The sequence below is a fragment of the Dipodomys merriami genome, unplaced genomic scaffold (genome assembly GCF_024711535.1).
Source record: "Dipodomys merriami isolate MVZ:Mamm:240054 unplaced genomic scaffold, mDipMer1.0.p SCAF_16, whole genome shotgun sequence".
Classification (NCBI taxonomy): Eukaryota; Metazoa; Chordata; class Mammalia; order Rodentia; family Heteromyidae; genus Dipodomys; species Dipodomys merriami.
In genome coordinates, this window is record NW_027202937.1 from 20,860,396 (window position 1) to 20,883,389 (window position 22,994).

General features: G+C 40.0%; 1 protein-coding gene across 4 annotated transcripts in view; it reads left to right on the forward strand.

The window, feature by feature from the left end:
* Positions 1-22,994, forward strand: part of Kif13a (kinesin family member 13A) — a 164,499-nt gene that overhangs the window by 84,694 nt on the left and 56,811 nt on the right. For all 4 annotated transcript variants that reach the window (XM_070024502.1, XM_070024503.1, XM_070024504.1 and 1 more), the window contains exons 5-9: positions 9,834-9,926; positions 11,356-11,536; positions 15,357-15,444; positions 17,463-17,597; positions 18,064-18,176. In XM_070024502.1, the coding sequence (XP_069880603.1) occupies positions 9,834-9,926; positions 11,356-11,536; positions 15,357-15,444; positions 17,463-17,597; positions 18,064-18,176 (610 nt within the window). The remainder of the gene's footprint in view (positions 1-9,833; positions 9,927-11,355; positions 11,537-15,356; positions 15,445-17,462; positions 17,598-18,063; positions 18,177-22,994) is intronic.

Consider the following 22,994-nt stretch of genomic DNA (forward strand, 5'->3'; position numbering starts at 1 on the left):
CTAGCCTTAAAGAATTTTGGTCCCTTTATCTGAATTCTGTAGGGTTTTTTCCTTGTCATTTAATTCATACCTCATGTGAAGTCACCCAACATGAGAAGTTTTTAGAGCTATATTTCCATTTCTTTGAGAAAGAGATTCATTAAAACCTCATCCAACTTAGACATTCTTTATCCCTTGAGCTGTGCGTGGAAGACTTGTCTGGTCTTGTGCTGTCCAGGTGCTCTGATTTGGAGCTAGGCCACCTGTCAAGCCCAGACTCATCAGAATCGCTGTGGCTGTCAGTCCTGTTTAGAAGTGGGAAAACACCCTTACAAAGGAGGTGGCCCACAGGAATTCCAAGTCACAAATACAGAGCACCAGCCTCTCCCCACTAACCCCACCACCTCATGAGAAAAGACGCAGGGGGAAAAGAAAGAAAACTGATCAGATCATTGATTGTGTTTGAATTAGTCCGCTTTCTGTCACTGTAATGAAATTCTTGAGATAATTATCTCATAAAAAAAGAAAAGAGGGTTGTTTTTGTTTGTTGGGGGGAGGGGTGGCAGCATGGCGGGGTTGGTTCATAGTTTTAAAGGTTCCTGTCAGGGTTGGGTGGCCTACCTGCCTTGGTTCTGTCCTGTGATAGACAATGGTTCATGGCAGCAGATGTCATGGAATGAAAACGCATGTCATAGCAAGAAAGAGGGAGAGGGAGGGAGAAGAAAACAGGGAGAGAAAGCAGGGGAGCTACTGCCACAACCCCCTTCAAACACATTTCCGCCATGACCCAAGGATCTCGCCCAAGGTGCTATTATTCTACCACCTTCTAGTAGCACCTCCTGGATACTAAGCCTTTATATCACATGGGCTTTGGGAGCACTGAGAGTTCAGACTCACCATGAGTTCAAATCATATCCATGATTTGAACTCTTCCATTTAGTTACTTTAGAATAGAAAGTATTCTGTGCCTGTCAGGTCTAGCCTATGCATTGCCATGCTTATAGGGTTTTATACAGCAATGGTCTGTGTGTGTCGTCTTGATTACTGCACATTGTAGACAGCATGGGGTTTATGCCATTCTGTTTCTTTCTAGACCTTGTCCCACTCTGCCTCTTCAGTAATGAAACGTGGCAATATTGGTGACCGGTGCATTTTCTCTTTGTTCTCAGTTTCTCTCCCTTAGTGCTTTATTGTCAGGGCCTTACTATGTAGACAGAAGTACCTTAGTTTTCTCCACTGCTACTATGTACACATAGTAGCTGTAAGTCCTCTGCTGCTGTCCCCAGGAAGAAGGGTTGTGTGCAAGCATGGAGATGCAAGGGTGTTAGCTTTGCAAAGATCTGTATCGTCTGTGACTCAGGGCTGGGTGACTCAGGTCAGTGGTTTTGCTTGCAGAAACTCCATAGGGGAGCTCTCTTTACTGTTCCAACATCATGTTTTATGACTTGTCCACATGGTTGTAGGAGGTCTGATTATAAACCCCAGAGGAAATTGGCATCATGGTCTGGGTTGTTAACAATGAGGTCAGGCTTGCCCTGTTCACTCTTCATGCCAAGCACAGGAGCTGATATGTGCTGAGTAGCCACCTCCCTCCTGACAAATCACCAGCTCTTGGGTGTCACAGTGATGAAGACTTCTCTTAGATTGTCTGGGAGCAGAAACAGATACTTGGAGATCTTCCCTGTCACAGGACTTCTGAACTTGGCTTCTCTGCTTTCCCCTAGACAAACTGCCCTTCATTGTGTTTGAGTATAAACTGTAGTTGGGAAACATTTAGGGTGGGGATATTGCATCTTTTATGGGATCCACCCATGCACTGTTTGAATTTTCTGGTTCTCACCAGCCAGCATAAACAGCTCCTTTTCTTGTGAACCAAGATTCAAAAAACAGTGGGCAAGTCATTTTTTCCCTCTGTGTTAAGAAAGGGAACTGTTACATTCAAAAAATAGACATGAATAGGATGTCTAAAAAGCTTTCAGTCTTTGTGGAACGTGATTTTTTTTTCAAGTGTTTATCCATAGGTCTTCAGCATGGCCTGTATTCTGAGGCAGGCTAAGGTGCGGCCACTTGCAGGCTTTGGTGGCCAGTTTGGCCAGTTTTACAGCTGTTCTTGTAATAGTGTGAGACAGAGGTATCCTGAAGGTCTGTAGACAAAAGTGTTGGGTAAGTATAACTCTAGCCAGGGCTTCATAACTAAAATGGCTCCAGAAGAACTTGGTAGACTCTGCCATTCACAATTTTATTGATGTAGCTTATTGATTTTTTTATTTTTTATTTTTTGGGTCCGGTTGTGGGGCCTGAACTCTGGGCCTGGGTGCTGTCCCTCAGCTCTTCAGCTCAAGGCTAGCGCTCTACCACTTGAGCCACAGCACCACTTCCAGCTTTTTTCTTTTTGCTTATGTGGTGCTGAGGAATCGAACCCAGGGCATGCAAGGCAAGCACTCTACCACTGAGCCACCTTCACAGCCCCTTATTGATTTTTTTAAAGAACCCCTTTAGCGCTCTCTCTCTCTCTCTCTCTCTCTCTCTCTCTCTCTCTCTCTCTCTTTCTCTCTCTCTCTTTCTCTCCCCTCCCTCCCCCTCTTTCTTTCCCTTCCTCCCCTGAAATCAGGACCTGGCTGCTCTCCCTGAGTGTTTTTGCTGAAGGCTGGTGCTCTACCACTTGAGCTGCCCAGCCTTTAGGTGGTCAGTTGGAGATAAGAATCTTACAGACTTACTTGCGAGGCTGGCTTTGAACTGTGATCCTCAGATTTCAGTAGCTAGGATTATTGGCGTGAGCCACGGGTGGGCAGCAATAATGAACATTTTTAAGTTAATAAGAAAGAGTAGCTATACCAACTGACTTATAAAATGAAACCAAGACTTAAGTAACCCATTTACTAAAGACTAAATATGAATGAGCAATAATCAGGAAAGGGAGGTTAACAGACCAGGTAGAGTTCTTTATGTTTTCTAAGCTTCTGGAAACTAAGAAGGTTGAGAATAGGCAGTGGTGTTGAGAATTTTGGAAAACAGGACTCCTACATCTCCTAACTTGCTTAGATAACTTAACAGGTTAATTGTTGTTTTTGTTGATTGTGATGGTGGCGATGGTAGTGGTGTTTATGTGTGTGAGTATCCAGGCCTGAGGTTTGAACAAAGGGCCTGGGTGTGTTCCTGAGTTTTTTTGCTCAAGGTTACCACTCTACCACTTTAGTCCAGCTTTATTTCAGCTTTTTGGTTCCATGGAGATAATAATGTCATAGGTATTCCTGCTCTGGCTGCCTTTGATCCTGGATCCTCCTATCTTCAGTATTCAGAATTACAGACATGAGCCATCAGTGTCAGCTCTTCGTTTGGTTTCCCTCTGAAGGGAGTGAGAAAGTGCACCCAGATCATACAAGAATATGCATTTCAGAAAAATTAAAGGAAATCTACATGTCTGCAGTAGGGAACTGATTGTATCAGTTATTCATTCAATGGAAAGTGAAATAGCTATTTAACAGTACTAATAGGTAAAGGTAAACTGGGACTCACATCTGTAATCTTAGCCACTCAGAAGGCACTCAGAAGGCTGAGATCTAAGGATTGCAGTTCAAAGCCAGACAGGGCAGAAAAGTCCGTGGAACTCTTATCTCCAATTAAATCACAGAAAGTGGTGCTGTGGCTCAAGTGGTAGAGTGCTAACCTTAAGTAAAAGGAACTCAGGGGACAGTTCACCCGCCCCGAGTTCCAGCCTTGGGACCAGAAAAAAAAAAGGTAGGGGAATGTTCATTATTACTTCTCTTTGAGGAGAATGAATATGAGTCCATAGTTAAAATGTGTCTCACTCTCTTCAGAAATCACTTAGGTACGTGAAAACACATGTACTTCATAATAGTTCTTTGTATTTCATTCATTTATTTACTTATTTTTATTTTCAATTTTTTTTTGTCATTTGTGGGGCCTGAACTCTGGCCTTGGGCTCTTCAGCTCAAGGCTAGTGCTCTACTACTTGAGCCACAGGACTACTTCCGGCTTTTTCTGCTTATGTGGTGCTGAGGAATCAAACCCAGGGCCTCATGCATGCAAGGCAAGCACTCTACCACTGAGCCACCTTCCCAGCCCCTCATCTATCTATTTATTAATGGCGCCTCAAGGTAGTATTTAAGGTTGGAAATGAGAAAAAAAGTTTCAGAAACAAAATATAATAGCTTCTTTTTCATGTTCTATTAGCTTTTTTCCCCCTCTCATAGTTATAAATAAAATTTTGTTAAATTGTATAAATTTGAGTTGTTATATTCTATTGGTAAAGTACAATTAATTAAAAGAACTGGACTTTTCTAAAACAATATATGTATACTAGTAGAAATTGGAAGGAATGATTTATTATTATTATTGCCCTGTGTACTTATTGCTATGATGCCTAAGAGGAGATCATGTCAGTAAAGGAATGACTTGTAATTTCTTAACCACATTATTCAGTTAGTTCATACGTATTACACTGACATCTATTCATTTCCCACTGGCTTATTTGACAAAGGCCTGTTATAGTCCTTTGGTACTACCTCGAACGTCAGAAACAGCTGTACCAAAACCAAAGTGTAAACTAACAAAACCAAACTTTTTTTTTTAAGTTCAAAGAACAATCTTTTGATGGCATAATGATCACTAATGAAGAAAGGGCCCTCAATTTCAAATATTTGAGTCTGAGAGCCTTGGTGTCAACACAAGAATAATACAATAACCCAAAATGCCTGCCACATTGCCACACAAACTACTAAGATGCGGTTGCCTCTGTTTTTACAGAGCTCACAATAGAGTAGTTGAGACAAAAAGGAGAAATAACTAATACAGTCTGATAAGTTCTAGGGGTTTGTAGAACATTCTGTGGAGACCTGAGGTGGAGAAGCTGATTGATTGCCAGTGTTGTACAGCATGAGTTACTGGTGGGAAAACATCAGGCTAAACGTCTAGTGCTTGATATCACATCCTGCTTGCCATTTATTTACAGTGAGCCCTGGAACAAATGACTTAGTCTTTCAGAGCCCCAGTCAACCTGTCCGCTCCTAACTTATACCTACCTTAGTTGACATTATGACCACTTAATAATATAAAATGATAAAATATGTAAATTGTGTTGCAAGCAGGACAGTAGGTAAAGATTAATTCTCTTCCTTCTCCTTCATAGCATAAATGCAGGTTAAATAGGTTATTTCGTGCCGTGTTTATTATTTGTAATAATTTGGACGTAGTTCAAATTAAAATTCATTTTTATACATTGAAGCATTCTTTGTTTGGTTAATTTTTCTGCTGTTTTAACGTACATATCCCAGTTTGTTTGATTTATTTCTTTCCAAGTAATCGTCTTTACTTTAAAAACCCATTTGTATCAAGAGAAGCATGTAACTCCAGCTTATTCTGCATAGGGAGCAGAAATCAGAAGTATTACATTTCATTTCCTGACGTAGGAATAGAGTCTTGATTGGTTAATGATCTCTGATAGAGGAATAGAATCTTGATTGGCTAATGACCTCTGGTTCTGTGAAGCTGTGATCAGATCTCTGACCACAGTCCTTTTCCACATTTGAATCCTTTCAATAGCTCAAGTTTCTTTGTCTTAGTCTGTTTTGTGCTGCTATAAGAGAATTCTTGGATAATTTAAAAAGAATGTAAGTGTGTTGTCTTAGAGAGGTTGGGAAGTCCATGATGGAGGGGCTGTATCTGCAGAGTTCCTTCCTGCTGAAGGCATCACATGGTAAGCCTGAGCCCGAGCATACTTGGCTGTACTTGCTTTTGTGACAGACACAGATAGGATGAGGGCTCTGCTTACATGCCTCTTAAAGGTCCTACCTGTCAACATTGTTTTATGGGGGCTAAATTTGCAATATGTGAACTTCTGTTCACATGGGAATATCTTCAGTTTAGGAACATGCTTTGAGAAAAATGGGAGCAAAAAATATTGATGTGTATGAAAGGTACTTCCGAGTGGTCAGATACTTGCTCAGTGAGCACAAGACGCCTGTTTTATTTGACTATACCATAAGAGCACGTTGTCAAGTGTAAGTGTAGTGGATAAATAACATTGCCAATACCTTATTCTTGGAGCACATGTATGCAGGCACATATCTTTAGGCAATCTTCACAACAAACCCTGTGGAAGGACTTTTATGAATACATCCATATTCTAAGCCCCAGAGTTAATCAACATATTTCTAACGTCTTCTAGGCACCAGACTGTGCTGGGACAGAAGGAATAGAGAAATAAGATCGTGTAAATTTGGAATATTCCATCATAAAATAGTTACATAGGAGGCATCTGTTTGCGTACTAGTGGAATTTAACTTGATTCCATTGTGAAAGATGCTGCCAAGACATCCTCGAGGCAGTTTCTCTAGGGTAGGTGTGTACAGCCAGTTAAGTATGGCATCTTCCATTGTAGGTTTGCCTTCAGGTCTGTTCATTCTCCTGCCAGCTGTTTATACAAATACTTTTTCTAAATTGAAAAAATAATACTATTTCATGGAGGGACAAAGGCTGAACAAATGCAGCAGTGGTACTCACTAGACAGTTGTTAACAATGAACTAAACAACTTGTGGGTGGGGATGGGAGGGAAAAACTGGGAGAGAGCAAGGGAAGGGATGACATTGTCCAAAAAGAAAAGTACTCATAGCCGGGGGCCGGGGGCTCACACCTGTAATCTTAGCTACTCAGGAGGCAGGTTCAAAGCCAGCCACACCAAAGTTGTAAAATTCATTTTTCTACATAATGTCTTGTACATCTCATTGTTGCAATGGGTCCACCTGTATCCCTATTTAAACAACTTGTTTTTCCCTTCCCCTCCACAAATTATACCGACATCAAATACAGTGAAAAGAGGGGTTATACCGTGGGGGAGGGACAAAGAACAAAAAAAATCACCTTATAAATGTGTTAGAACCAATAGCAAGAAAGAAAAACCACTTGTGTCCTTATCTTGGCGTTCATTTCACTTAACAACTTATCTGACCTTTTCTGCTTGTTACTACAAATAAGGGAAACCATGGGACCTGTGTTTCTTTGGGCCTGGCTTACTTCACTTAATATAATTTTTTCCAAGTCTTTCCATTTCCTAACAAGTGGAGTGGTATCATTCTTTCTGATGAAGGCATAGAATTCCATTGTGTATATATACCACATTTTCTTGATTCATTCATCTACTGAGGGGCATCTGGGTTGGTTCCATATCTTAGCTATGGTAAATAATGGTGCAATAAACATAGTTGTGTTGGTAGCTTTAGTATGGTCTTGTTTGTGATCATTTGGGTAAATGCCCAAAAGTGGGATTGCTGGGTCATAGGGGAGCTCTGTGTGGAGTCTTTCGATGAACTCCATACTACATTCCAAAGTGGTTGAACAAGTTTACGCTCCCACCAACAATGCAGTAGGGTTCCCTTTTGTTCACATCCCCTCCAGCATCTGTTGTTTTTAGAGTTCTTGATTCTCGCCATTTTAACTTTTGTGAGATGGTATCTCACTGTTGTTTTGATTTGCATTTCTTTTATGGCTAGGGAGGTTGAGCATTTCTTCATGTGTCTATTGGCCATCCTTTCCTCTTCAGAGAAGTTTCTCTGTAAGTCTTTAGCCCACTTATATTGGGCAGTTGTTTCTTTGAGGATTTGTTTTTGGGGGATTTAATTTTTTGAGTTCCAAGTATATTTTAGATATGAGACCTTGTCCGTTGTATGGCTAGTGAAGTTCTTCTCTCAGTCCATGGGCTTTCTATTGATCTTGCTAGCTACATCCTTTGCCATGCAGAAGCTCTGCAACTTCATGCAATCCCATTTGTCCAACCTTTCTTTGCTTTGTTGTGTTTCTGGGTCTCTATTGAGAAAATTTCAGCCTGTGCCAAGGAGACCTAGGGTTTCTCCTATTCCATCCTGTCTCCTTTGATTCCAAGGTCTTTGATCCATTTGGAGTTGATTCTGGTGCAGAGTGATATATAAGACTCTAGCTTTAGTTTTCTACAAGTGATTAACCAATTTTGCCAGCAACATTTACTGAAGAGGCTGTCTTTCTTCCATTCTATATTTTTAGCTCCCTTATTGAAGATTAGTTGGCTATAGGTCTGTGGGTTCATTTCTGTTTTTTTTTAAATTAAAAATACAGTTTCTTCAAACCAATAATATTTAGTCTTGTCAAAATAATAATATTTGGCAGCTTAGTGGTTAAGGATATTAATCAGTTTTACATGTTGCCACTCTATGAAAGTCACATTTTGCAATCATATTGTATGATGGTATAACAAGGGAGATTCAAAAAAAATTAACTTTGCATAAAAGAAAAATATATAACCAAAAGCTTATTGTATGTTACTTTTGAATATGAAAGGATTTTCCAATATCCTGTAGGATAAAATGATGAAACTGACTCCTTGTTTGAGCAGGTATCAAGCATTTTACAGTAGGCCCTGGATTACAAAGATGAAGAAATTATGGTCTCTGACATCAGAGTGCTGTTGTTCCAGTGTCAGAAACAGGCACTGCCAGAAACTGGCATTCGGTCTAGTAGCTTCTGTAGACACCATATAGTGAGTATCCTAAGGACTGTAGGAGCATGGAGAAAGGAGAATATAACTTTAATTCTCTGAATGACTGGGAATGAATGTAGGGAGGTCTCTAATTTCTAAGGGTAGTAAACGATGCCTTATATCTTTTTAAAGTTTGTCACACTTTTACACTTCACCTTGCTCTGTCATAACATAGCACATGACCTTAAGAGCTGCAGAATGACAGGGAAGCCCATGGAAGAGAATTTGGCCTTGCTTTCTTGTGTGGACATGGGTGCTTTTCTGAAACCCTACTAGTAATTGCTTGGCACTAAAGGGATGCACAAATGTGTGTGACATGGTTCTTGTTCTTTGGAAGCTGTGTATCCAGATGGGGAGTTTGGAAAATTTATATTCAATGACATTTTTAGACACTAAGTCCTAAGAAAAAACTAAATTTGAATGATGCTTCCGTATGACCCACTGAAAATGAGAAAGAAGCTTTCAGGAAATATCAGAAGGAAACACTAGGGAATCATACATTTTCATAACATTATCATAAAATATCAAGCCAGTTATAGTAATACATACCTGTAGTCTCAGCTACTGGGGAAGCTACTGGAGTCCATGAATTTTAGACTAGTCTGGGCAACTACCACAACCTTGTCAAGCTGGGGAGGATGAAATTGCATATGGTAGATTCTTGATGCTACCAAGCTACATGCTACCAAGGAGACCAACATCAAGGAAAAACTGTAAATATGTTCAAGTGCAGAGTTTAATACTTACTATGAATGCTTGATGCATTTTCTTCAGTAACACAGGCCACTTTCCACTAAAGACATGCAGCCTTTCAACCTACCTAAAATGTTCATTCTACTGCTTCAGTTAAGCAGATTACATATCCTTTTGGGCTTGGAGGATTACCATAACTTTTACCCTGCTGTTGTGGCACCACTGTTTTATAGAAGAATATTTTCATAAAACCAAGGCAGGGAAGCACTTGGCAGATCACGCAGAGATTTAAACAAAATTGGTGCTAACATGGGCCTGACGGAACTTCTCTGCAGCACTGGAGCTGCGTAATGCATGCAGGAGAATGTAAAACTATTGCTTCTGAAGTTTATTTTGACTCGTTGTATTGTTTTTGTACTGTGCTTAGTCAAAACCACATGTAATTAATCCTTGAATGTGGTGGGCTTATTGTGTACCAGCTCTTCTTACTTCACTGTATATGCAGTAAGCATTTAATGTACTTTTAATGTTTTGGAAGGACTGAGAGTATGTTGTTAATATAGATACCTTAAGGGAAAGAAACATCCATTTCTTATCTTTAGTTTTAATTTTTTTGTTTGTCTTGTTTTTTAGGTCAAGAAGTGGTTTTCCAGTGCCTCGGGGAAGGAATTCTTGAGAAGGCCTTTCAGGGGTACAATGCTTGCATTTTTGCCTATGGACAAACAGGTAAAAATATTGCTTTTATTACAGTCAATAATATTAAATGGGTACTTTATTTATTTTGTACTGGAGGTTGAACCCAGGACCTCATGCTTACTAAGCATGAGCTATATCACTGAGTTATGTCTGCAGGCCTGACTACATAGTTCTTAAAGCTTCAAAATAGAAAAAAAAAAAGTTTTGAGAAGCTAGCTACAGAAAAATGTGTCAAATCAAAAATAGTCCTCTTCTGGAAAAATGCAGTACTTCTGGTGATTGATTAATTTTAGTATTAATGAGCAAAGCTAGTTTCAGTCTATTAAGTGTCATTTTCTCAAATTAGAATTTTAACCTGTATTTGAGCTAGACAAGTATTTACCAGTTTCTCAGCATAAATGTTATAGTGAAAACAATAGAAAGACTTTTAGAATCATCCCCTCCTGAGAACTTTCATTGGGGGTACAAAAGCAGTGATGAATGGAGCAGTTGACTGAAACAGGCACAATAGAAGCTATCAGTGGCTCCAGCTTTAACACACTGACCATGACTTTCTCCAAGTAGAGAAAGGAATGAATAAATAAGCAAAGGAGAATATATGAATGACATAGTATATTACATATTATGTATATTCAGTAAAATATTGCTCAGGCTACTCCATGTACAATTGTTATTTTGTGATTTTTGTTGTTGTTGTTGTCAATTGTGGGGCTTATATGCAGCTCCTGGGCACTGTCCCTAAGCCTCTTTGTGCTCAAGGCTAGCGCTCTACCACTGGAGCCACAGCACCACTTCTGGTTTTTGAGTGGTTAATTTGAGATGAGTCCCATGAGGACTTTTCTGTCCCAGCTGGCTTCAAACCGTGATCCTCAGACTTCAGCCCCCTGAGTAGCTTAGGATTACAGGCATGAGCAACTGGCGCCTGACTATTTAATGATTCTTAGGTTCAATGTATGTGACCTTAGTGAGTAACATTTGTACAATCCATGTGTGAGGAAGGGGCTCTCTGGATCTCAGACTGAGGGCTGTGAGTTTGATGTAAACAACAGTAACTCTGATGTCCACAGGCCTGGGTCTGAAGACCAGTTTTCTTGTTTTGTTTTTTGTTTTTTGTTGTTGTTAGTCCTGGGTCTTGAACTCTGGTCCTGGGCTCTGTTCCTGAGCTCTTCAGCTCAAGGCTAGTGCTCTACCACTTGAGCCACAGCGCCACTTCTGGTTTTCTGGTGGTTAATTGGAGATGAGTATCATGGATGTTCCTGCCTGGGCTGGCTTTAAACCACGATCCTCAGATCTCAGCCTTCTGAGTAGCCAGGATTACAGGTGTGAGCCACCGGTGCCCAGCTGGTTTCTTGCTTTTATTCCATGTAACTTAAGCTGATAGATAAAGATAGTTTGTATGTTTGACACATTGCCAGCTGATTCTTTCTGCCCTTTCTTCCTTCTGTTTGCTCCCTTCCAGGTTCAGGCAAATCCTTCTCCATGATGGGCCATGCTGAGCAGCTGGGCCTTATTCCAAGGCTCTGCTGTGCTTTATTTAAAAGGATCTCTGTGGAGCAAAATGAGTCACAGACCTTTAAAGTCGAAGTATCCTATATGGAAATTTATAACGAGAAGGTTCGAGATCTTTTAGACCCTAAAGGGTAAGTTAGGAGTTGAAAATTAAACTTGGAAAAAAGAAAAAAAAAAGAAAATTACACTTGGAAATAGATCCTAAGATGTTTAAATCATGGTCTATGTTGTGAGTTCATTTGCTGAGTGATCAGGTCTACTGACCTGAACTTCACTCACACAGAATCATTTAGTAAACCCAGGGTGAAACCTGAGCATGCATTTTTTTTTTTTCAAAACTAGGGGATGGAAACCATATGCATTTGATTCTGACAGAAAAGTATGCCTTTTGCTTTTTCGCTTTGTACTGATATTAAAATACATATTTGAGGAAAATTTCGAAAATACAGTTTAAAAAGATGACAGTTTCACCTAGTAAATACTGGGACAATGGATGAAGAAATACCTGTGCAGTGATACCTCATATTTAATATTTTAGTATTAAATAACTAATATTCCAGTATCATCATAGGGCAGGGAATGAGTTTAACCTATACACATGATTGAACTGGAAGATTTTTTTCCCTTCCTCTGCTTTTATAGCCTCAGATTGTTCTGGGACTAGCTTAAGGGAATTACAGGAACAGATTAAAAGGGCACATTCCTAGAGGTAGAAAAGAGGATATCAGGAAGTAGTCAGATAAGTCCTCAAAGGCATTCCTTCTTGTCTTTTGACAGGATTACTGCAGAAGGTCAGACACAATCCTGTGTCTTTATTTAGACATAGGATAAGCACTTATATAACCAGCACTTCTCTACTGGAATCAGTCATTCTCCCTGTACCCAATCATAGGTCCCTTGGGATCCTCTGGCTCGCACAAAACAAATTAAAATTAAAAATGAACTTTAACCCGATGAGTCAAAAATAACCACTGTTAATACTTTGGTGCCCGTTGATCCTGTGTTTCACATCTGTGTTTTATGTGAATGTGCCTGTATCTTAGTCATTCAGTAAATGCAGTTCAGTATCCTGAGTTTACCATGTTGACACCATGAACACCTTCTCGTATCATTGGAAATTAGTTTTAAGTTCTTTTAGCATCTGACATGTAGCATTTCTAAATACTTTATAAGCACATGTGATCTTCAATAAAATCAGGGCATGGCATCAAAATGATTTGTGTTAAGGAAGTGATCCAATTTTAGGACTGTTTTTATTTGCTCTAAAGAGTTATTAGCTATTTAAATGCATAGAAAAAGAACATTTATAACACTTAGAAGTTATGAAGAATAAAATCAATAACTGGGGCTGGAAGATGGCTCAGTGTTAAAGTGCTTGCCTTGCATGCATGAGGCCCTGGGTTCAATTCCACAGCAGGACATAACAGAAAAAGCCAGAAGTGGCACTGTGGCTCAAGTGGTAGAGTGCTAGCCTTGAGCTGAAGAGCTGAGGGACAGTGCCCAGACCCAGAGTTAAGGCCCCACGACCGACAAGAAAAAAAAAAATCAGTAACTGTCTACTCACTAGTTGGCATAACTTGTGGAACCTGACCAGTGTTTTTTTTTTTTTTTTTTTGTTTGTTTGTTTGTTTTTGTCGGTCGTGGGGCTTGAACTCTGGGTCTGGGCGCTGTCCCTCAGCTCTTCAGCTCAAGGCGAGCGCTCTACCACTTGAGCTACAGTGCCACTTCCGGTTTTCTGGTGGTTTATTGGAGATAGGAGTCTCACTGTCTCTCCTGCCTGGGCTGGCTTTGAACCGCGATCCTCAGATCTCAGCCTCCTGAGTAGCTAGGATTACAGGCGTGAGCCACCAGTGCCCGGCCTGACCAGTGTTTTTAAGCTTCCTATATGTTTCTCTTGGATTTTTACCCTATTCCCTACCCTTTCCTAAAATAAATGCTGTTAGGAATTTCATGTTTATAATTCATTCTCTTACTTCAACATTTACAGATCAGTTAGCACAATTTTTAAGTTTATAAAGGCAACATCATAGTATATAGATTTGGTGATTTGTTTTTTTCCTTCCAATAATTTATTCTTCCACTCCCCAATGTTGCTCTAGCTGACCACAAACTGGTGACCTACCTGCCTCTGATATATAGGCATGTACTACCACACTGAGTTATTTTTTACCTGAGTGGCAGGTACTGAAAAATGTTGAGGTAGTGCTCTTATCATTACGCTACAGTTCCATCCATTCATTCTTAGAGTACTGATGCACTGATTTTTAATTACATAGTATCTCATTTATGATTGTGCCATAGTTTATCCCTTTTTATCCAGGATAGTTAGGATTTCCGCTTTTCATTATCACAGTACTGTTCTGAGCATTCTTGGGTCAGTCTCCTGATTTACAGGAGGAGTTTTTGGAAAATACATCTAGAGTGGAACTGCAAGTTACTGGGGCCCTAGACTTTATAAAAACAATGTAAAGTGTTTATACCAGTTTACACACCCACCAGCGGTGGGCAAGAATTCCAGATGTTAAAACCCATTATCAGCCATTCACTTTTTCTTGCTGGTAGATGGTGTTAAAGAATCTTCAGTGGTGCAGACACAGTGAGCCAAGAGCTCTGGGCCATCTGCTTCAGAGTCTCTATCTTGAAGATGGGCACTTTTCTCAAGTCCAACAGAACTGCTTATTGTCACATTGAACTCCTCATCCACAAACACAGTAAAACTACTTGGTTGTGTGTTGTGAGATTAAATGAGATAAGCAAGAGTGCTTAGGATACAATCCAAAACCTTGGGAAGTGTTCCATGGTTATAGTTCCTTTTTCACTCCACTTGAGACATGTTAAGCATTGTCTCTTAATTCGAAAAATGATTAATATCCAATGCTATGGAAAACATGACCTACATAATATAGAATGGTTACGTTTACCTGTATTCTCAGTTGTCTGATTAGCACTTCAGATGGGTTCCAAAGTAGAGTTGCCATTTAAAAATTCAAAGGGGCTCTAAAATCATCACCAGCAGAGCCAGTTCTAAGTATAGACATCAGCTGCTACAACTGTTGCATGTAATCTCCTTTTCTATATAAAATTGTCCACATAGAAGCAACATATATCAGTATAACTTGAAGATGTAAAGTTAAAATTACTTTATTATTGTTCAGTATTTGCTCAAGAAATTATGACATTATTTTTCCTAAGAATGTGCTTTCCTTTTCCCTTTTCTTTTTCTGTTCCTTTTATGCTTCTTTTTAAATATTTCTTTTCCTTTTTTCTTCTTTTCTTTTCTTCCTTCCCCCTTCTCCTCACCTCTCTTTTCTTTTTCCATCTTCTCCTCCCTCTCCTTCTCCTTTTTTCTTTCTTCTTCTCTCTGAAATTGAAGTCCATCTATTAAAACAAGTTAGCCCAATCCAGCTGTACACTGGCCGTTTAGTTCGGGACTAGAGATAGAATTTTTAAAAATAGCACACTACTTTAAATAGAAATAAGAATATTAAAAACATTCCTCATATGGAATGCTATTTTGCTAGTCCAAATAAAGTAGCTTTTAGAACCTGTTTTTCTCCCCCTCTTCCCCTTTTTTTTTCTTTTTGGGTCAGGTATAGGGTTTGAACTCAGGATCTGGTCTCACTGTCCTTGAGCCTTTTTTTTCTCTCTATCAAGGATAGCACTCTACCACTTTGAGTCACAGCTTCATTTCTGGTTTTCTGGTGGGCTTTCTCGTGGGCTTTCTTACCTGGGCTGGATTTAAACCCCAATCCTCAGATCTCAGCCTGCTGAGTAGCTAGGATTATAGACATGAGCTACTAGTACCCAGAGAACCCTTTTCCTTAATCATTTAAAAAACAAACCCACAGAACTCTTTTAAAGCTATAATCATAGTTTCTGAACTTAAAGAAGAAACAAAAGCTTCCAACTTTGGTCTGATTCATTCATTCTTTTTAACACTTCTCCTTATAGGAGTAGGCAGTCTCTTAAAGTTCGAGAGCATAAAGTGTTGGGACCTTATGTAGATGGCTTATCTCAACTGGCTGTCACTAGTTTTGAGGTAAGTGTCATTTTTATAAAATCACTTGCGTGTATAGAGCTTGGGATTCCATCCCCAACACTTCCACAGAAGCAAAGCAAAACAACCCGGCAGTAAGTCAGAATGTGTAAGTGGTATGATATATATTTACATGTGGTTACTTCATGATAATTCATTGGTACTCCATGACCTCAAATTACTACACTTTAGTAAGAAAGGGCATTGAGTCACACTCTGCATGCTGCTTCATTGTGAAGGTTTTACAGTATGGACCAAGGCCCAACATTTTGGGGTTGTTAAGAACTTTTACTGTTACCACAGCATTGAAACTGTTCTTCCTAAGTGACCTATTTGGAGACAGATTCTACAATATTTGGTGGTTAATTCAACCCCTTCTGTTGACAGGGCCTCTAGCCTCCTTTCTCTGTTAACTGCCCTGGATCTTTATGCCAGGACTCAATGTTCTCTTCTTATTTCCACAGTCATCAATTTGGACATCTCATAATACACAAACTGCTATTTCTGTTGCTAAAGAATGTAAATGAATGAACAAGTGAGTGAATGAATGAATGGAAAAAAATCCCAGTACTTGTGCTATCTAAAGAATGTAACTGACCCATAATCGCCTTAGATTTAGTATGACTAAATTTAACCTAAGCTGACTTAAATAAAAATATGCATATGTGTTTCTCAACTTAAAAATAAGACCCAGTTATCACTTTAAAAGCATTGAGATTCTGAATGGAACATTTGCTTTAGAAGCATTGAGATTCTGAATGGAACATTTGCTTTAAAAGCATTGAGATTCTGAATGGAACATTTGCTGATCTAAAGGTGTTATGTCAGCACCTTCACTAATGTGCCTGGCTCCCAGCACAGTGGGACTGATGGCAGTGTCCATGTCACTCTGTCACTTACTTGTAAGAGCCAAGGAGCTCTTCCTTTGCATTCAGGTTTTGCCTCTGATTTGATAGGGGGAAAAACTTATTTGACCACCATGTGGTCAAATAAGCTTCTTTCATGTAAAACCTGGAAAATTACTTCATTAATAAGAGTCTAGAATGGTTAAGCTTGATTGTCAACTTGACTGGAGTAAGTAGAATCTATGAGATTAGTAAAGGACACCAATATGTCTCTCTTTGAGCACATTTCTAAAGAGTATTAACCAAAAAGGGGAAGACTCCCCTTGAACACAGGCAGCACCACCCATGCACTGAGGTCTCAAATGGAATAAAGCAGAAAAAGGAGAATGTCCACTAGCAGACCTTATCTTACTCTCTGTACTTCCTGTCCACCATGATGTGACCTGCTCAGCTCCATTATACCCTCCCTGCCATGATGGACTGAAATCATAAGACAAAGAAAACATTCCTCCATTAAGTTATTTTGCTCAAGAGTTTCTTCACAGCAATGAAAAACTGACTAGCACAGATTCACTCAGCCAACATTTCATAAGTGCCCATGGCTTCAGATATATAATGGGAACAACTGTACAAAAAGAATGTAGGAGCTTCAGGAAGCTACTTTTGTTGGAGAAGGGAAGCAGATGAGCAGGTGGGAAAAAGCTATTCCAGGCTGATAGACTTAGAAAAGTTAGCATTAAGAAGTAGCGCTGTAGCTCAAGCCGTATCGCACTCGCTTAGAGCTGAAGAGCTGAGGGATAGCGCCCAAGCACAGAGTTCAAGCCCCATGACCAACAACAACAAAAGGGAAAGTTAGCATTAAATGAGGTAACTACTGTTCTTGTATATCTGGAATACTTGGTGAACACTAGCTCTCCTGGAAGCTTATCAAGAAGTCAAAGTCTTAACAGGGAAAAAGGATAGCTGTTCAGTAGAAAGAATTGTGGTTGACCTTCGTATACATGGAAGCTGTCAGGGGTGGGAGCCCAAGCCCCACACTATGAGGGAGAGACAGGAAGGTTTTCATGGAGGGCTGTGAGCAAGGCTGAGAGGTACTGTACTGGATGCGCACACCTGTTTGCAGAACTGTGTTGTTACGTTTTTGTTAATAGTGTTTTCTTGATGCTTTGCCTCTAGGATATTGAGTCATTGATGTCTGAGGGAAACAAGTCTCGAACTGTGGCTGCCACTAACATGAACGAAGAAAGCAGCCGCTCCCATGCTGTGTTCAACATCATAATCACCCAGACACTTTATGACCTGCAATCTGGGGTGAGGGAATGGTCAGAACCTGTGGGGGTGGAGAGAACTCAGAGGGTCTCCACAGAGGATGTGTTTCAGGTGTGGATTCAGAGGCCGGAAATCTTACTTTGAGCCTGCTTACTAGATGAGCCAGAAAACAACTAAATCTTTGTCATGGTTGTGGAAGGTTATTATGAAAATCACATTAGATGCTAGTATTTCTTCATAGGCTCCAGCTTTTAGACTATGTTCTGGAATGCTGACTGTACTCATTTTCTACCTAGAGAACACATCACTTGCATTTTCACATCAGTTTAAATTTGATGATGAAATTAATTGCTAATACACATAACTCTCTGGACCATTTGAACTCCTACGATACTTGTTGGAGTGAGATGGCTTCTGTTCTCAGTCACAGCCCCCATCTCTGTGTAGATGTCCACTTGGTTTTGCATTTACATGGATCATTTCTCTCTCTCTCGTTCTCTGCACCTAGAACTCGGGAGAGAAAGTCAGTAAGGTCAGCCTGGTAGACCTGGCGGGGAGTGAAAGAGTTTCCAAGACAGGAGCTGCGGGGGAGCGACTGAAAGAAGGCAGCAACATTAACAAGTAAGGACCTGGGGAAGATCGGGCTGAGTGGAATTTTTTTGTAATCTTGGCTTCTTTCTCATGTAGTGGGATTGTTGCAGAGGGTTCTGATGAAAATATATTCTAAGAACGTGTGTCACTTTAGGAAGCTGGATTGAAGTAAAACAGCATGCACCTCTATTCAGGTGCAGCCATGGAAAGCTATGCAGTGTGCCCCTACCCCACAGTGATACAGGCATCTATGTGTATTATACACAGACGGTCCCCAACTCCAAGAGGTTCAATGTAAGGGTTTTGTTTGTTTTTTACTTTATGGTAGTTCAATAGCAAACTGCATTCAGTAGAAACTGTACTTCAGATTTTGAATTTGGACATTTATTCTAGGCTATCTCAGCTTGTAATCAGATCTTGCCTAATGGAACTGGGCAGTGGACAGTAGATAGACCAAAGCTCCCAGTCAGCAACTTAGTCATGGAAGAAAAAACTCAGTAGTCTACAGTATGCCATCTTGCTGAACTGGATGTTTGGCTTTTCCATGCTTTTTTTTTTTTTCTCTCATTGTTTCCATCTTCAAATAAGTTTATCAAGAGCTAACTCCTGTAAATTAAGGACTATTTAACTGGGCACTGATGTCTCAAGACCGTAATACTAGCTATTCAAGAGGCAAAAACCTGAGTATTACAATTCAAAGCCAGGCTGGGCAGAAAACTCCCTGAGGCTCTATCTCCTGTTAACAAGAATAAAAGCCAGGCTAGAGGCATAGCTCAAGGGATAGACTGCCATCTTGAGCAAGAAAGCTGATTGAGAACTTCAGGCCCATAGTTCAAGTCCTCGTACCAATATCAATCAATCAATCAGTAAAAATAAAAAAAGGCGTGTCTACAGTGTAGCAGTAGGTAAAATGTAAATCACAGTTTCATAAATCAAATCCCATCTTAAATGTTAACTTAGGGAGCTTCTCCTGCTTTCAGTCCTTTTGTCAGGCTAATACTGTTTAACTATCAGTAATGTAGGAAAAATTTAACAGTTATTGAATCTTGTAGTCTCTCTCACACTTGGAATCTTGCTGTTTGCCTTGACTGCGTGCAGTGTGCCTTGTGCTGTAGTAAAGTCTGAAAGAGAAGAGTAGTGAAAGATGAGTCAGAGATTCCCCCAGAGACACAGAGAAAGATTCAGTTTCTCCATGTAGCAGAAGCTGCAAAGGCAGGAAGGAAATGACTGGATGTACAGGCTGGGCATGGCAGATGCATCCTTGGACATGTGGCATATATATCGTTAGTATGGCTCCTGATCTGCAAGAGAAAATCCCTTAGCTTTCCAACTTGAGAGGAAGCAGAATTTGTATGGAATAAAAAGTACACCCTGGACAGACTGCCTGGCTTTTAACCCAGCCTTTAGCACTTCGTAGATACGTGTTCTACGGGCAAAACCTGTAACTCTGTGCCTCGTTTTTCTCATCTATAAAATGAAGATGATAATAGTATCTGCTTCCTAGAATTGTTGGACTGAATGCCTTTAGAACAATGCCTGGCATGTAGTATACCCTGAGTAAATACTAATTGTTATAATAATTTCTGTAATGATCATAATCACTATCATGACTCCAAGTTCAGCAGAAAATAGTTTGCCCTATAGTTGTTATCTTTTTTCTGTTGAGCTTTAATAACTTGAAGTCTTACTTAGAGAATGTGACAAGAGGAAATACATTCAAGAACATGTTTGTGCAGCTTGTATTTTAAAATGTTGCTGGCATGGTGTGATTTTAGCATATGAAAGTTTAAACATTAGAGGTGAAATGCTGCAGACATGGCCTCACACACTGGGAAAGGCTGCTACTTTAGGGAGCTAATCTTCCAGTCATCCTGTCTCCTGCTCTAATAACAAGGGATTTTGCTTTATTTCATGACGAGGCATTGCAAGATTCCAGGCTGGCACTGTAGCTCTGTTCCACAAGAGCTCAGGAAATAGGACAGGAATGCAGAAATGGGGGTATGAGGGAGTTGATATCGATGCAAAGAATATCACCTTTGCTAGAGGTTCAGTTACTAGAGCTCAGCAATGCCAAGCCCTTGCATTTTCAGAGGACTAGTGACAAAGATAAAGAATGTGGTACGGCTGCCTGTAATGTAGAATGACAGTGTTTTTTGTTGAGTGTTCTTTAGTGTCAGCACTGCTGATCTTCCTATCAGCACTGTGGCATGGGTCTCTTCTCTTCATTTTGCAGATAAGGAAACCAAGGCAGGGTCTTAACTAATGTATCAGACTATCATGCTCCAAGTGTGGATCTTGTATTTGGATGCATACAGGCTCAAAAAAAAAAAAAAAAAAAAGCCCAGGCTTAACCACTAAACTGTACAAGGCTACTGATTCTTTTTACCTGGAAAAGTCTGATATTTTTGCCTCAGCATAAATACTAACGGTGCTTTTAAAGAAAATGTTTATTTTTTGATTATGTGGTACTGAAGAATGGAACCCACTGCCTCATGCATGCTAGGCAGGCACTCTACCACTAAGGCACATTCCCAGCCTAACTAATGGTACTTGTTTAAAGTTCTGTTCTAAATTATGTCCTGTCTGTAACTCAGATCCCTCATCAACTAGCTCTTTTATTTAGTCTCTTGGAGCTGAATGGATTTTTCCTCAATATGTCCCTCTTTCCTCACTTGTATCTGAGGTCTATAGTGTACACACCACTTTAGCTTTCTAAAGTCCAAAGTATTCTAAATTCCAAGACACATGACCACAAGGATTTCAGATATAGATAGGGACTTGTACTGTATTTCAAATATAGATATGGACTTGTACATTTTTGATCCAGTTTAATAAATATGTTTTGACCTCTGAGTAGGCAAGAACACAGGGATATGAGTATGGTGGGACCTGGCTTCCAGAAGTGGGGGAGGATGATTTTTGGGACAGTTGGACTAATTCGATGGCTACAGAAACTTGCACAGAGTGCAGTGGAAGCAGAGGGAAGGGGTGTATAGCAGTACTGGGGGGTCAGGGAGGGCTTTCCAGAGGAGACACTGCAGGTTCTTGGCAGTTTCTTCAGCTATGTGACCTTTCTGTGCCTCAGTTTATACATTTATAAAGGAAACAGCTAATGAGTAGGATTATTATGAGGACAAAATTAGTTGCTTTCTCTAAAGTACTTAGAGTAGGTCCAGCACATACGAAACTGTGCTAATGAAATAATAATTCGAAACAATTGCCTAACCGGTCCACAAATGGCTTTCTACACCTTATAATCAGTGCCCAGTTGAATGCTGAAATTAAAGAAATCGACATGTTTCTTAAGCTCTCTCTCTCTCAGCCTCCTGGCTAGGCTTCTTTGGATAGAACATTAATAATCCCTTTAAGCAGACCTGTCAGTGACTTCACACAGCCCTCAGTGTCTGCTTAATGGGCTATGGATTTAAGGGCTCATCTCTCCCCAAGCTCTTAAGAGCTTTAAAGCATACGGTACCCCTTTCGTTTGTAGAGTGAAGGTGCTGCATGTTTGCATTGCCAGTGAATGCACTGGGCCACGCAGGGTAGATCTGTAGACGCTTTCACGGTGAATCTATCTGAAAGAGCTAGTTGCTGTCCACTCATCTACTGAAGGTGGGGCAAGGTGAAAAAGCCTTTTTCCAACTGCTGGAGTCTGCCTGTTTTAGCTTCTCTGTACATTCATGTAGCTCATGAACACTCTCTCTAAAGCCAGACATTCCTTCTCAAGGAGGCAGTCACTAAACACAAACAGTAGTCATCTAATGAGTGTGATTTCCATCTCAGTTTCAGTGGTTAATAGTAAAGTATGTGTTAGCATTTCCAAAAATGAGTTTGACTGAACACTTATTCCAGGAATATTCATATGCATTACTTCCAGGATGGTGTCACATGATTCATTACAGCAGCCTATAAGCTTATTTTTTTCTAATATCTATGAGATACTGTTGTGACAAGTGAGCTGTGTCAGATACGGACACATTCACGTCTTTCCACATTGTCAGAATATGTTGAATAACAGTAAATTCAAGCTGTATCAATTTTGTGGGCATTCATTCACCAAGTACTTTTGATTTCACTTGGTAGTTGTGAGCCATTAGACAAACAGAATCTTTTCCAATCTTAATCACTAATATTAACTCTCAGATCACACATTATACTTCACTAAGGTATATAATCCACAGACTGGTGAAGAAAGGGTTAAAGATATTGTTAAGAGTTCAAAGGTGCCTGCCAGCTGTAAGCTTCAATAGAGAGCTGATACAGATACAAGAAGAATCCTTCAAATGGTCAGATAAGGTATTAACATAACCCAATCACAGTTGTTTGGGCACAGGGATATCCAAAAGCAGAGCAGTGATGGTTCAAGGCGTAGTGCTGGCATGCTCCAGGTATGAAGCTACCATAGTCCCAGTGTTAGGTCCCCTTCTTTTTATATGATCCTGGTGAGAAGGTTACATCATTCTTTGGTCTGATACGTGTTATGGATTTGTCCCATATGTCTTTGTAATTCTGATGGATTTGGATACATTTGTAGGTAATTTTCTTTTTAACCGTACTGAGGTTTGCACTCAAGTACTAGGCAGACCCTTTACCATTGCACTTTTTGCTCTGGTTAATTTTGAGATAGGGTCTTTCCTTGTGCCCTGAACCTTGAGCCTCCTATGTATATTTCTTACCTTAGTAGAATGAATATATAGTTAATGGAAGGTATATACCACCAAACCCAGCTGTTGGTTGAAATGAGATCTCAGGAACTTTTTACTTGGGCTGGCCTTGAACTCCAATACTATTGATCTCCAACTCCCAAGTAGATGAGTGATCATATTTTATGTGGATAAACAACTTGCC